Below are 15,940 nucleotides of genomic sequence, written 5' to 3'. Positions count from 1 at the left end.
TGGCCCCTCTGGGCAAATAGGGGATTCCACAGCTGAGGCCTTTGAACCACTCCAGAATTTCTTTGGCACTTCCCCTCCCTCGTGACCCCTCCAACCACCACTCCAGTCTGAAGCTACAGCATCCCCAGCTCCTTTGATCTGTCCCTCCATGGTACTAGTAGGAAGCACCCTCCACTAGGGATGTATTCACAGAATTCCTCTGCACAGCACGTTCCTCATATCTAAGCACGAGTACACTCTTCATTTTCCCCAGCACGTTTTTGTTCATCCATGGTCTGGGCCATCAGGCTATGAATGTGGAAGATTCCATAAGTCTCCTTAGGATCTCATCCTTTTTGCCTATAAATGAGGTAGCTGGACTAAGTGATTTCTAAGTCCTTTCCAATTCTGACCTGCTGTGCCTCAGTAATCCCCATGAAAACAGGTCCCTTTTCTGTCTAAGGCACTTATGGTCGTCTCCCTTCATCTTCCTAATGTCCTCCCAGAGAAGTGCTGGCTCAAGATCCCCAGCAAGGCTGCCCACTACATGCTCTTCCTGAGGATCAGCGAGCAGAGACCAGGAATCCTCTATGAACAATACTGCAAGAAGCTCTTAGTACTGAATAAAAGGGCATCTGTCTTTCTTATTTAAAAAAAAAAAAAAAAGCTAGCACAGAGATCAGAAAAGTCATCTTCATGGAGGCTATAGTATGAAATACAGTATACAATAATAGAAAGAGCATAGATTTGGGAATCAGAACAACCTGGGTCCAAATCTCATCTCTGCCCATTCACAGCTGTGTGATCTTGGAAAAATTGCTTCATTTGTTTATTCCTCCATTTTTCTTAATTATTCAGTGTGACAAATGGTACCCCCTCGAGGGACTATCATGCATGTAAAACCTGCATGTAACTTCCGCCTGACGCTTCCATAGTGTAATATATGTGAAGCACCCCAGAGAAGCCTAAATCTTCCCAACCCTGGTTGATCATTCACTGGAGTGGGCTTGGCCATGAAGCTTAGGAAAATCTCAGAGCATATGCTTCAGAGGGAGATGAGAATACCAGAACCATTAAAGGCCAGCCCCATTATCCATTATCAGAATGGATACAATTGAATAGCAGACAAGTGCATGGGCAGGGGGGTCCAATTTGGTGGTTAAACAGGATTATGAATTATGGAGCATGCAAACACTCCATCCGTTGGCAGCAGGTAGGGTTATGTTCCAGATCTTAGGCCTGGGAATAAGCTCTATCCCAAAGGGATTGACAAGAACCAATTAGAATATCTGGACCTCAGCAAAAGCAGCTGGGGATTCAGATAGGAGTTTAATTCAGGAAGGAACTAGAGTGACCTAAAATGAGCCCAGGAATATCAGTCACATTCATGAAGCTACTGTGGAGGCTGGGGTATAAGCTAGACCTCAGGTGACTCATGCCTAGTGGGGACTCAGCCCTTCACCAGGCACTGGATGGACCATATCTACTGCATGGCCGCAGATGCCAGCTGATGCACCCAAGTGGAAGGAATGATGACCCAATGAGTCTGTCATTGGCACATCCCCATCTAGGGACCTCATTTGTTTTAGAACTGGTAAAATCAGCCCTTCTGTCTCCTCTATCATCAACTGAGAGAAAAAGAGCTTGTGATGGAAGCAGGGGTTCTCACTACTTCCTGGTTAAGGTGGGGAACTGGATCTGCCTCTCTGCAAAGTAAAACCTTTCCTCTCTTTATCATCCTTACAGTGAAATTCAGCCCAACTCCACCGTGCAATGGGAAGAAGTGTGTCGACCCTGGGTGTCTGGCCATCGGAAGTTGATAGCCAGCATGACCAGTGACGCCCTGAGACATGTGTATGGCGAGCTGGATTTGCAGATTCAGAGACGACCTTCTGAATAAATGCACAGGGAGCTGAGACGGACCTGAGTACTGGGCCTCTTGTAGTGTTGGCTAAAGAAATTCTTATGCAAAAAATAGCTCTTGCTTTAACTTAGGTGTGGAGACTCAGCCAGGACTACAAGGGGCCCTAGAGTAGAGATGCCATGTATTTCAAAGACTACTTTTCAGTGTGACTATTCAATATGGAAGTTAGTTTTTAATCACTCCACCTTCCAAAGGATTCTGAGCATTAGCCTTAATTAAGCTCTAATTAAGTTCTCATAGCTCATAAGAGTAAAAGTCATCATTTATCATCACGAATGGCTGCAGTTCCAAATATCAGAGGACTTCTCTTAACCAGGGGATTTGCTCAATACCTGGTTTCATGTAAAAACAAGACTCTGATCTGCCACACAGCCTTTTGGTAATATACTCCCCAAAAGATAGAGAAGCACATGATTTGGGCCCTAGAATTCTATACTCCCTTTTTGGAATCAGGTTCTGCGCCCTATGTCAGACTATTTTTCCCAGATATTAAGAACAACATCATTTTTCTTCTTGGCAAAGCCAGGGCAAGGTCTTTCATCTTGCACCTGCGGCAAAACAACTATCTGCCAAATTTCACAGATTTACCTTGTGAGAAGATGTGGCCCCATATTAAAAAATTGCATTTGTGGGAAACTTAATCACCTAAGAGGAGATAAGATAGCAGGTGCAATACTCAGATCTATTAAATAATGCAGTATTATGGTGCATTCTATAAGGGTTGTCACACTGTGGCCTGATAGCAGGAACCAATATCCTTTACTTTAACTCTTTTGGGGCCTCAGGACTAGGAAGTAACAAGGCTAACTTGGGACAGGAAAAATGAGGAATTAGTCTCTTTTATTAGTGATTATATTTCATCTGTCTCTCTGGGATCATCTCCTTCACACACTGATGCCAGCCCAGGTACATTTTTAGAGAGAGAATAAGCCATATGAGTTGAAGAATCTGGCAGACTTAGTGTCCAGACATATAGAAAGATGGGCAGCCACTAATTCCCTGTTGTCTTTCATATCCCTCATGTGATATGAGTGTCCTTCATATCACCTCAGCTTAGGACTCAGAAGCTAAAAGGTAATACAGACGCCATCATGCAAATAGCCAGTGCTAACGCAGACCCAGTGACAGAAGATGCTGACATCCTTTGTATTATGCTCCAAGATTCCAACTGGCAAGGCCCCCTGCTGTTTATTTGCAAGGCTGATTTATGATCAAAATTATCTATCAATATGCCTAAGGTATGATTCTTAGCAAAACCAAAAACAAAGTGGGAGAAGCCAGAATGAAATTTTCTGATCTGCATAACCACATTTCTAAGCCTTTGAGACTCTTCTGGGAACCAGCGACCCAAGAGGACTGCTGGTCACCTCCTTATGTGCACTATATCTAATTCTATTAAGTAATTAATAATCCCAGCATTTGCCGAGCTTTCCAATAACCAATTTTAAAATGAAATGCATGTTGCTATATGGTTAAACTGGCTTCATGTAATTATATGCTTATTAACGAGAATGTAATCAAAGCTTCAAATAAAGTTAATGTGATTGTGTTTGCATCTGCATAAAAGTGAACATTTTTTAAAAGATTTTATTTATTTATTTGACAGACAGAGATCACAAGTAGGCAGAGAGAGAGGGGAGGAAGCAGGCTCCCTGCTGAGCAGAGAGCCCGATGCAGGGCTCAATCCCAGGACCCTGAGATCATGACCTGAGCCAAAGGCAGAGCCCACTGAGCCAACCAGGTACCCCAAAGTGAAAATTTTTAATTTTCAACGCAACATACTGCTAACCACAAGTGGTCAAGAAACCACCCTTCCTTAGCAGTAGATGACCTACCCTGGCTAGGAAAGCAAGCATTTCTCCTTTAAAGGAAATGACTTTTATAGGTACTCATGCACAGTTAGTTAGCTTTCCTCACTGCTCTTTTTTCATTTTATTAGCCACATTCATCAAAGGAGGAAATGTATTTAGTTCAACACCAGCTTCCAGAAACTGCAAAATATCTGTAGATACTTTTTCATGAATGATCTCATGAATCATTACATTGAATCATTGGACAAGCCAGTGTGAACACCTATCGTAACAAACACCTTTTATGGTCTTAGGACAGAGATGGAAAATATACAGCAAGTGTGTATGGTAGATCCTACATTCATGGTAACATCACAGAAAAACTGCAGTTCAGATAGGACCTCCGAATCCTCCTCAATGCAGTACTCCAGGCAGCTATTACCAACTGATTTAGAGTTGGCACTCAAAATAAAACCTATTCATCATGCCTAAGAGACAGCCCATCCCCTCTGACAGCTGGGATTCTACACTGTATAATAATGCTGTGGCTCTAAAAACCATTTAAATGGTGGTAACAAGCAATGAGTTGCAGAAAGCAAAGAGGCTCTGAATTCTAGTTTCTGCCCCTGCTAGTCCTGTATGCTTCTGAACAAATCTTCATGTTTATAGCTTCAGTGACCAAAGAGGACTAAGGATACTTACATTTCCACAAGATTCTTCTGGGGATATATGGAGAAAAACCTAACGACAACACATGCAAAACTATAGGTAGATAGATGATAGACAATGAGATAGGTAGATAGATAGGCGATAGATAGATAGAAAGAGACAGTGACAGAGAGATAGAGATTGTATGAATACATTTTTCCAAGTAAATTCACTTCATCAACCCTGTAAAAGAAATAAATATAATTATTTTCAGCCTGTTGATAAAGATCCTAAAAAGGCCTAGAAAGCCACACATCATGGCAATTCGAGCTACAGATAGAAGCAAGTGGTGAAATCAACCCTTGGTTTACTGTATATTCTTTTTTTAAATTTTTTTATTAACATATATTGTATTATTTGCTTCAGGGCTACAGGTCAGTGAATCATCAGTCTTGCACAATTCACAGCACTCACCATAAGTTTACTGTATAGTCTTTAAGTCTTTTGTCTCTCAAAGTTTTTAAGAATACGGAATTAAAATCAACTTCAAGACTCTTCATAGAGCTGCAGTATAACAACAAAAATATGTACAAACTTATAATAAAAATATGGAAGGAGATAGAGTTTGTGCAATCAAAAGTCACAAAATTCCAGATGTAAGGTTTTTATTTATGAACATTCTTCCATTATTACTACAAAGCTAATAGTCAACCAACCCAACCATCCATTCATTTATCTTTTCTACCATCAAGCCATCCTCCTGACAACTAGTCCACCAGCCAGCCGTACGACCACATATCCATTTTTATTCCAATGATCTATTTAACCATTCATGCATTAGTTAATTGTGCAAACATAAATTTAACAAATATTTATTGAACATTAGCCATCATCCTAGAGTCTGGGAATTCAACAATGAAAAGTCCCATGATCCCTACCCAGAAAATATCTCATATCCAGAGGTAGGGGGCAGATATATAAATAGATAAGGTACATGGGGACACTAGGTTAATAGAGAGTTGCCCTGCATACCATGGGAATAAAGAGAAAAAAAAAATGCCTGAAAAAGCCTCCCTTACTATCTCCATTAATGGAGAACAAACTTGAACTATGAAAAAAAAAAAAAAAAGAGCAAGAGGTAAGATATAGATCATTTGACAAAGAAGAGCTCATGTAACAGCCTAGAGAAGAGAAAGAGCATGACCTTTCTGGGGAGCTGCAATTAGCTTGATGTGGCAAGATGGTCAGTATCCACCAAGAAGAGGCAGGGCTCTCCATATTCACCATAGTGACTCATGAGATAATTTGTAAATGGTATCTACAGAGATTTCAGCCACAGAAGTGCAGGTATGGGTCAGAGTTGGAGCACTTTCAAGAATGAGAATTTGTTCCTTCTGCCCTGTGTTGTAGAGAAAGGTTAAGAAAGACTGCTGATTAAAAAAAAACTGGATCAAAACTAAGAACTATAGTGGGTGGGTCAAGGAGGGATGAGGTCAAGAGAGTATGGGGTGAAATGTCTAACTCAGGTCAGTGAGGAAGGTATAAGGTTGGGAGTGTGGCCCCGTTGGGGTATATGAATGGGAAATTAGATGTACCAAGGCCCAAGTGAATACAAAGTGAGAAACGTAATATGTCAAGGTTGTCTATTTCAAAGACTGATATAGGTATATGATAGATAAATTCCTAGAGGCTGAAATTTGGGAAACCAAGTAGTTACCATTGGCAGAGACTGATGAAGACCCAGGATCTTATTCCTAGGGTCATTCTTATTTCTATGTAAAGGCCAACTTCTCCAACTCAGTACCCAAGAAATCCACATGCTTCTACAGACACTCCTTCCATATTCAGCACTTTGACCCACTTAGACTCAGTTTTACCTCCTCTCTCCATAGGATGAAAGAAAGATCAGAAAAACATCTTTTGAGTGTGTTTTTCAGAAATCACTCTATAAAAACAAACACATAAATACATGAGAAAAAAAAAACAAAGAGTTCTGTTGCAATAAGTTGAGTAACTAAGAGATTGTGCTCACCTCAACTGCTGGGAGTTACACTGAGAACATTTAACCTCCAAAGACAATGGCCATTTTCAAAAAGATGCTTGGTCAGCTTACTGCTTACACAATTAATGAAACCCTATTAGTTTTCACACTAATCATTGTTCCAGGACTTAAGTAATTATCTAAGCAATGTTTCACCGGCCCTGAAACTAATTCAAATACAAAGGGTCCTAATGAGTATTTCCTATGCGTAAATAGCAAATACCTATTACACAGAAAGCGTCCTTTTCTCTTTTTGGTTTGAGCAAGTTTAGACAGTGGAAAAATACAACAAGGTTAGACAGTATAAAAATGATTACACTCAGAGTTGATTACCTAAAGGTGATGGATTATAAAATACCATAAAATTGTTGTTACTTCTTCCATTGAAAGGTGGGGTCCACCCACCCCTCAACTCTAGGCAGGCTCTATGATTGCTGTGACTGAAAGAATGTGATAGAAACAATGTTACAAGTTCTAAGGCCCAGGTCTTGGGAGAATAGTGGCTTTCAGTTCTTGTCTCTTGAAATCCTTTCCTTGTAAGGTCTGAGTTTCCACATAAGGCTCAACTACTTTGAGACTGCCATGCTGGAGAAGCCACATGTTAATTCTCTGATCAGCCATCGTAGGTGAACTCAGCCTTGCAGCAACCTCCATCAAGGTACCATTTTTGATAATAAAGTCATCTTGGGCTCCCCAAATCAGCCCATCCACCAGTGTGTACCACCCACCACCAAATGACCTCAGTCACTTAGAGTAGAAGAATCATTCTCCCAAGACTTGCCCAAATTCAAGTTCCTGACCACAAATCATGAGATATGATAAAATGGTTGTCATTTTAAGTTACTAGATTTGAGGTTATCTGCAATACAGTAGGATAAAAACAGAGCACTAAGCCCAACCATCTCAGAAAGGAGAGCGATTTACTGCTTAATGCTCTTCCTGCTTTGAGGAAATGCTATGTGTTTGAACTTCATTGTTTCTTTCAAAAAAAAAAAAATAGGACAATGCATAGATTGTCATTACTCAGAAGCTCCCATGTATCTGAAGAGACCTAACATGTATACTTCCAAGTTTAATAGTTCCAATATTGCCAGTTCCTTGAGCTCTTCCTTTTAAACTGTGGTTTTCTGGCATCTTCATCAGCTTCATTGAGGTTTGGTTAGGTGCCATTAGGGATAACTTGAAGATGAGAGAGAGAACACAAGGATGGAGGGTGACACTGCTCTCCCACAGAGACTTAGGAAATAGGGCCATTCCACTGAGAACCTCAAAGCAATGTCAGATCCTCTACTTTCCCCACAAATCCAGCATCCCCATGAACTGAAGTATCTGGTCATGAACTTACATGCTGTTGTTTTCTCTCTGAACATTCAAAAATCCCTTGATTTGCACATAGGTCTACACTGATTTGGCTCTAACTATGTGAAACAAAATGGAATAAAATAACTTATTTTTATATCAGTTATACCTAAACCTGAAATTGTGGCCATGGTTACAGATAAGCCTGATAATGGCCTAAAACCTGAAGTGTTCAATTAAAGTTGAGTCAAATATTAGCCATTTGATGGCAGTGACCCTAGAGTAATCTTGCCCTTTAGAAATGTGTCCTCAAATTTGAGAGGCAAAGTGTGGGTTTCAGGGGTAGGGAAGGAAAAAATGAAACAAAATGGGTTCGGGAGGGAGACACACAATAAGAGACTCTTAATCTCAAGAAAAAAAGAAGATAAATAAAAAAGTAGAAAAAATGCTGCATTGACTTAAAACAAAAAAAAAAAAAGGTGTCCTACTCACCAGTAGTCATAATGAGTAGCTGTCCTCTGTCCAGCCTCTCATCTACAAGGGCCTTTATGTAACATTTTTGTGCAGTCTTTCATCAAAACATCCCAAACCACAGAAGGCATATTCCAGCTGGTTCCCCAAGACCCCTGAGAGAAGACACTGGGAGCTAGTCTAGTGAATGCTTGTTGCTCTCTCCTGTGCTTAGCAGCACTATACAGCCCTCAGGAAGTGGAGGACAATCTGATTTGCCACTCTATACCTTTTCCTCAAAAGAGAAATTCCTAAGCTTAGCAGACTATGACCTTATATTATAAACTATGGCATTTAATATGGACTTTGAATAGTTTCCTACCATAGTGACACCTTTATTTTCTTGCTTTTAATGATATTTATCATTTACTTTTTCTTTACTGTTTCTGGGACTGGTTTCTGATGGTTAATGTTACCCATATTTCAAAACAGGACACCTATAGCATCTGGGGATTTTCAAGTGAGAAGTTCACCCTGCCACCAAGTATTCCCCTACCCAAACCAGACTTGTCCAGGCCGATACACCCATGATACAAAAAAACTTTATTTTTTGTACATTGCTTTTACTACAGACACAAGGCCAAGCTCATGAGTATTATTCTTTTGTTTTGGTTATAACTATGAATTCAAAAATATGGCTCTAAGAAAGGAATCTGATCATTAAAAGAGATGCTAGGCATCTTCAATAATATCCCAATTATCTTTATTGAGTATACAATGCTAAAAACCAACAAAGTGTCATTACTGAGATAAAATTTAAAAATAGGTACAATAAAATAAAGCCTCTCTCTACAGTGAAAAACAATAGGATTTCATGATATCTTCATTAGCAATGTTAATCAGAAAGGGACACTTATTATCTGGGAAATGTAAACTAAAAAAAAAAAAAAAAAAAGTCTGAGTTCACCTAAATAACCTAAACATTGAAAACATAATATAAAAGTGTTCTACTTCTTCCAATCCAAGAGCATGGAATGGTCTTCCATCTTTTTGTGTCTTCTTCAATTTCTTTCATGAGTGTTCTGTAGATCCTCAAGTACAGATCCTTTACCTCTTTGGTTAGGTTTATTCCCAGGTATCTTATGGTTCTTGGTGCTATAGTAAATGGAATCGATTCCCTAATTTCCCTTTCTGTATTTTCATTGTTAGTGTATAAGAAAGCCACTGATTTCTGTACATTGACTTTATATCCTGCCACGTTGCTCAATTGTTGTATGAGTTCTAGTAGTTTGGGGGTGGAGTCTTTGGGTTTTCATTTATAAAGAATCATGTCATCTGCGAAGAGAGAAAGTTTGACTTCTTCCTTGGTAATTTGGATTCCTTGTATTTCTCTTTGTTGTCTGATTGCTGTTTCTAGGACTTCTAATACTATGTTGAACAAGAGTGGTGAGAGTGGGCATCCTTGTCATGTTCCTGATCTCAACAGGAAGGCGGCAAGCTTTTTCCCATTGAGGATGATATTTGCTGTGGGTCTTTCATAGATAGATTTTATGAAGTTCAGGAATGTTCCCTCTATCCCTATACTTTGAAGAGTTTTAATCAGGAATGGATGCTGGATTTTGTCAAATGCTTTTTCTGCATCAATTGAGAGGACCATGTGGTTCTTCTCTCTTCTCTTACTAATTTGTTCTATCACATTGATTGATTTGTGAATGTTGAACCATCCTTGTAGCCCAGGAATGAATCCCACCTGGTCATGGTGGATAATGTGCTGTTTTTAATGTGCTGTTGGATCCTGTTTGCTAGGATCTTGTTGAGAATCTTAGCATCCATATTCATCAGTGATATTGGTCTGAAATTCTCCTTTTTGGTATAGTCTTTCCCTGGTTTGGGGATCAAGATAATGCTGGCTTCATAGAAAGAGTCTGGAAATTTTCCTTCTGCTTCAATTTTTTTAAACATCTTCAGGAGAATAGGTGTGATTTCTTCTTTGAAAGTTTGGTAGAAGTCCCCAGGAAATTCATCAGGTCCTGGGCTCTTGTTTTTTGGGAGGTTTTTGATCACTGCTTCAATCTCATTACTAGATATCAGTTGTCAATTTCTTCCTGGTTCAATTTTGGGAGTTTATAGCTTTCCAGGAATGCATCCATTTCATCTAGGTTGCTTAGCTTATTGGCATATAACTGTTGAAAATAACTTCTGATGATTGTTTCTACTTCCTTGGTGTTAGTTGTGATCTCTCCCTTTTCATTCATAATTTTATGAATTTGGGCTTTCTCTATTTTCTTTTGGATTAGTGTGGCCAATGGTTTATTCATATTATTGATTTCTTTCAAAAAACCAGCTTCTAGTTTCATTGATACATTCTACTGTATACTGCCTAGAGCAATCTATACTTTTAATGCCATTCCGATCAAAATTCCACCGGTATTTTTCAAAGAGCTAGAGCAAATATTCCAAAAATTTGTATGGAATCAGAAGAGACCCCAAATCGCTAAGGAAATGTTGAAAAACAAAACAAAACAAAAAAAAACTGGGGGCATCACGATTTTAAGCTTTACTACAAAGCTGTGATCACCAAGACAGCATGGTACTGGCATAAAAACAGACCATAGACCAGTGGAACAGAGTAGAGAGCCCATATATGGACCCTCAATTTTATGGTCAAATAATTTTCAACAAAACAGGAAAAAATATACAGTGGGAAAAAAGGCAGTCTCTTCAATAAATGGTGCTGGGAAAACTGGACAGCTATATGTAGAAGAATGAAACTCAACCATTCTCTTACACTGTACACAAAAATAACTCAAAATGGATAAAAGACCTCAACATGAGACAGGAACCCATCAGAATCCTAGAGGAGAACATAGGCAGTAATCTCTTCGATATCAGCCACAGCAACTTCTTTCAAGATATGTCTCCAAAGGCAAAGGAAACAAAAGCGAAAATGAACTTTTGGGACTTCATCAAAATCAAAAGCTTCTGCACAGCAATGGAAACAGTCAAGAAAACAAAGAGGCAACCCACGAAATGGGAGAAGATATTTGCAAATTACAGTACAGACAAAAGGTTGATATCCAGGATCTATAATGAACTCCCTAAACTCAACACACACAAAACAGACAATCATGTCAAGAAATGGGCAGAAGATATGAACAGACACTTCTCCAAAGAAGACATGCAAATGGCTATCAGACACATGAAAAAATGTTCATCATCACTAGCCCTCAGTGAGATTCAAATTAAAACCACGTTGAGATACCACCGTACACCAGTTAGAATGGCCAAAATTAGCAAGACAGGAAACAACATGTGTTGGAGAGGATGTGGAGAAAGGAGAACCCTCTTAAACTGTTGGTGGGAATGCAAGTTGGTGCAGCCTCTTTGGAGAACAGTGTGGAGATTCCTCAAGAAATTAAAAATAGAGCTTCCCTATGACCCTGCCATTGCACTCCTGGGTATTTACCCCAAAGATACAGATGTCGTGAAAAGAAGGGCCATCTGTACCCCAATGTTTATAGCAGCAATGGCACGGTCGCCAAACTGTGGAAAGAACCAAGATGCCCTTCAATGGATGAATGAATAAGGAAGATGTGGTCTTTATACACTATGGAGTATTATGCCTCCATCAGAAAGGACGAATACCCAACTTTTGTAGCAACATGGACGGGACTGGAAGAGATTATGCTGAGTGAAATAAGTCAAGCAGAGAGAGTCAATTATCATATGGTTTCACTTATTTGTGGAGCATAGCAAAAAAGCATGGAGGACATGGGGAGTTAGAGAGAAGGGGGTTGGGGTAAATTGGAAGGGGAGGTGAACCATGAGAGGCTATGGACTCTGAAAAACAATCTGAGGGTTTTGAAGGGGTGGGGGTGGGAGGTTGGGGGAACCAGGTGGTGGGTATTACAGAGGGCAGGAATTGCATGGAGTACTGGGTGTGGTGCAAAAACAATGAATACTGTTATGCTGAAAATAAATTTAAAATAAATTTTAAAAAATTTCTTTAAAAGTGTTCTACTTCTACCACTTCTTATTTTTAATCCTGGTTATCTCCCTAAAAATCTACTTTAGGCACAGCCAAGGTATCTACGTATCCTAACTAATGTTTTGTTCTGTTAGTGCTCCATACATGTAATGTAATAACACATGATGAAGTCTTAGCTACACAAGCTTTTCAAAAACTAATACATTAGATAATTAGGTATCCCAAAGGTTACCCTCACTGTTATTATTTATTCATTAGTGTTATTACTAATAAAACTTGCTGTTTAAATACCACAGCACACTAGGTCCTGTGCTGAACTGAGACACAGCAAAGAGTCCTGCCGAAAATAGTGATTTGTCTGGCAATGCTGTTGAGAGTGTAGACTTGAAACACTACTTGGCAATATCTACTAAATCTGAACACATACTGTGACTTAGTGATTCAACTCCTAGGTATATTTCTGACAGAAATGTGTATATACATTTACCAAAAGATAAGAGCATTCAAGAACGTTCATAACATGCAAAATAATTTAAGAAAAAAATTTTTTTTCAGGTATCCAGGTGAGACTTAACTAGATGCTCTGGCTCGAGATTTCTTAAAAGGCAGCAGGTCAAGGTTAGTCAGGGCTGTAGTGTATCTGAAGCCTTGCTTTCAGCTCATTCATGGGTTCTCTGCAGACCGGCATACTGAGGGCCTCTGTTCCTTGCTAGCTGTGGACTGGCAGCCTGCATCAGTTCTTTGTCCTATGGGCCTCTCCATAGGGCAGCTAACAACTGGACATCTGGCCTGCATCACAATGATAAGGCAAGAGAGCAAAAAAAAAAGCCAAAATCTTTCTGTAACCTATCCTCAGAAGTGACACTCATCATTTTTGTCATATCCTGTCCAAATGCATCACTGAGTCCAGCCTACAGTTAAGAGAAAGGAATTACACAGAGCATGAATATCAGAAAATAGGAATCATTGGGAGCTATCTTAGTTATTCCTCAATGAAATTTGTGTAAGAAAATTAGTCCTAGATGTGCCAAGTTGATGAAGCCACAGGTTCTGACTACATTCAGATTTTTTTGTTTTATGTTGTCCTCTTTCCTGGGCCAAAGAAGATCTCCATGAATACTAACTGAATTCCAATAAAGTTTCTTGGGGCTCTTTCCTCCCTAACAGAAGACATCAACTTGAGGATTTCCTTCTTGAAAGACTGTCATCTGACCAGACCCCAAATGAGCCTCTTTGACCAATTAGTACTTCTCTACCTAAGAAGGTAATACCCTAATCCCAGAGAGAAAGAGAAGTTGATGTCTTCACTTCAATGCCATATAGATAAAGCTTAGGAAGTAACCCAGAAAACTAACAGTCTTCATCATTAATATTCAGGCTACCTCAGCTAGGGTCCACCTCATTGTGTATAAAAACCAGTAAATGCAGCAGAGGTTGTGCGACAGACCATATGTTAACATGTGGAAAAATAGTACCCTTTAATCTTAAAGTTGATTATCTCTTTTCATCTCTGCTATGTCTTGGCATGGTTTCACCGACAATTTGTACCAAATGTTGAAAGAAGTTGTAGTATCTGGCTGACCCATCACGATGATTTCCTTTGCAAAAATGACTAACAGTTTCAAATGATTAAAATAGATTCCATTTAAGCAAGCATTCACTTTTCAACTTACAAAAGAAAGTTTGTGGTTCTGGTGTATATATCACTATATATTTGGTACAGAGTAATCTGTAAATAACCATTGTTGAATGAATGAAGGGTCATAATGGCCACCTAACGGATTAGGGAAAGAGTGTTTTTCTCCCTGGTAACTTAGAGTCCAGACTAACTCTGTCATTCTGGTGACTCTCATTCAAGCACTTCCCATATACCTTTGAAGTCCAAAGCACTTTGTCTCTAGGCAATTTGTTTTCTTTTTGCCATTCTACCTTCTAGAGGTGGCCCAAGCATTGAAGCCTAAATAATATAAAAGAGAATGGGGGTCAAGGTGGGATGAGAATGAAAACTCCATAATTGAACACAGCTCATTTGAACATAGTCCATTGACTTTCTGCTCCTCCCTGGAAATGGAGTTAGCTGAATTACCCGAATCAGGTTTTCCCAGAACTCTCTTTCCCATTTTTCTATAACAAGCACCCTCAAGACATAATCAGAGAGTCAGAAATAGCCTTTTCCCTGCTCAGATTCCTGCCAAAGTGATTTTAAACAATTTTGCAGATAACAATCACTCTAGAGCTCTTTCAGTTGCTGAGACAGGTTCAGGGTGAGGCTGGCTTTAGGAACTTAGAGATGAAGACAACAGAAAGGAGCAAAACTGAGCTTTCATTTTCTATCTCCAAACTGGGCACTGTGTGCTGACCTACCCACAAATACAGCTTCTCACATCAAACCAAACAGCCACTTGAGGTAGAGAGTCCTCAACCTGGACATGCTGAACCAGGGGTTGGGTGTCCAGTCCACTTGTTGGTTATGGCTCCATGAGGTCCTGAATTAGACAAGAGAATGGATAAGATGATTTCTAAAATCACTTCCAATTCCCAGGATCTATTATTATAAGACTTCACATTTTCTATAACACCTACCTAACATTTCCATATCAATACTCTGAGCTGAAACACTCAGTGTGTTATTCCGTCTTTCTGTGACCCAGATAGTCGACTATCATGAATTATGCTTGTACCACGTGTCCATAAACAAGAATTCTGTTACCTCTCTCATAAACCATAACTTGGGCCTCATGAATGAGCCCTTGTAAACAACCTTTTATCAATAAGGACAATATGCTCTTGGACTGTTAGTAATGAAAATGGTAAAAGTAACAAGAAGAGACAAGAGAATTTCCAATTTATTAGCTGAATTCCTGGGCTTTTTCCACAGCACCTGAGGACCAATTTTTAATGACAATAGCCTTACAACTAACAACCGTGGATATTAGTAAAAGGAAGTAAAATAAATGTCCGAAAGCAAAGAGATGTTAAAAACTCAGCAACTAATAAAATTCCAGACTCCAAAAATGTTAACTGCATCAGCAGGTTGGAGGAGGCCAAAGTTTCGAGAAACATTGTGTACGTATGGAGGCATAAATTCATTGGGAAACATGTGGTACTCTGTGTTGCATAGACCCATTGCAAGCTAACCACTATCCAGAATATGAATAAGCTTTGAGATCACTAAGAATGAGAAGACAGGTCTGGGAGGGAAAACTGTCAGGAGCAAAACAGCTGAACACTGTATGTTGAGATGGAGGCTGACCCTCCATCCAAGTTGTCCAGGAAAGAGGCTCCTTTATATGGGAAATATTGGGGACCCTTGGGTAGGAAGGATGGGCCAAAGTGGTAGACGAGAAGGAATGTAACAGTGTGAAGGGCCTGGGCCCAATGGTGGGCACTACAAAATAGGGACAGGACAATTAAATACGGGAGTTACCAAATTATCGCCCACTTTACAGCTCCACGTGTACTTAATATTGTTCCTCCTTCCCTCCACACCTCTGCTCCCCCAGATTAACCAGTTTGCTCATTCTTTGGCCTTAGACTGAAGGGATCTTGTTTCTCATACTTTACCCACCAGGGGGTGGTAAAAAGGCTTCTACAGAGCAGAGCAGAGCTGGGCTGATAACAATGAAGTCTCTAGAACCATACTAAAAGACATAGAAAATTGGGATTGTTTGTCTTGTAAAGAATCAGCATTAAGTGCGGTGATATAATTGCCATTTTCTGTGTCTGTTATGTGAAAAGACAACAGGAAACTAGCCCTGGGAAGAGTGACATTCAAACTCCACTCCTGTGTCTGTCCCTTTGCCACCTCTGAAGTAATTTTC

At 39.6% G+C, this 15,940-nt stretch overlaps 1 protein-coding gene across 2 annotated transcripts in view; it reads left to right on the top strand.

Moving 5' to 3' along the window:
- The window catches only part of F13A1 (coagulation factor XIII A chain), a 163,860-nt gene extending 160,391 nt beyond the window's left edge, over positions 1 to 3,469 (top strand). For both annotated transcript variants that reach the window (XM_059179181.1, XM_059179180.1), the window contains exon 15: positions 1,726 to 3,469. In XM_059179181.1, the coding sequence (XP_059035164.1) occupies positions 1,726 to 1,879 (154 nt within the window). In that variant the 3' untranslated portion in view covers positions 1,880 to 3,469. The remainder of the gene's footprint in view (positions 1 to 1,725) is intronic.
- The last annotated feature ends 12,471 nt before the right edge of the window (positions 3,470 to 15,940 follow it).

Source organism: Mustela lutreola, chromosome 6 (genome assembly GCF_030435805.1).
Source record: "Mustela lutreola isolate mMusLut2 chromosome 6, mMusLut2.pri, whole genome shotgun sequence".
In the NCBI taxonomy this organism is placed as follows: Eukaryota; Metazoa; Chordata; class Mammalia; order Carnivora; family Mustelidae; genus Mustela; species Mustela lutreola.
The sequence above is the reverse complement of the archived record's forward strand: the minus strand, read 5'-3'. Positions and strand labels throughout refer to the sequence as shown.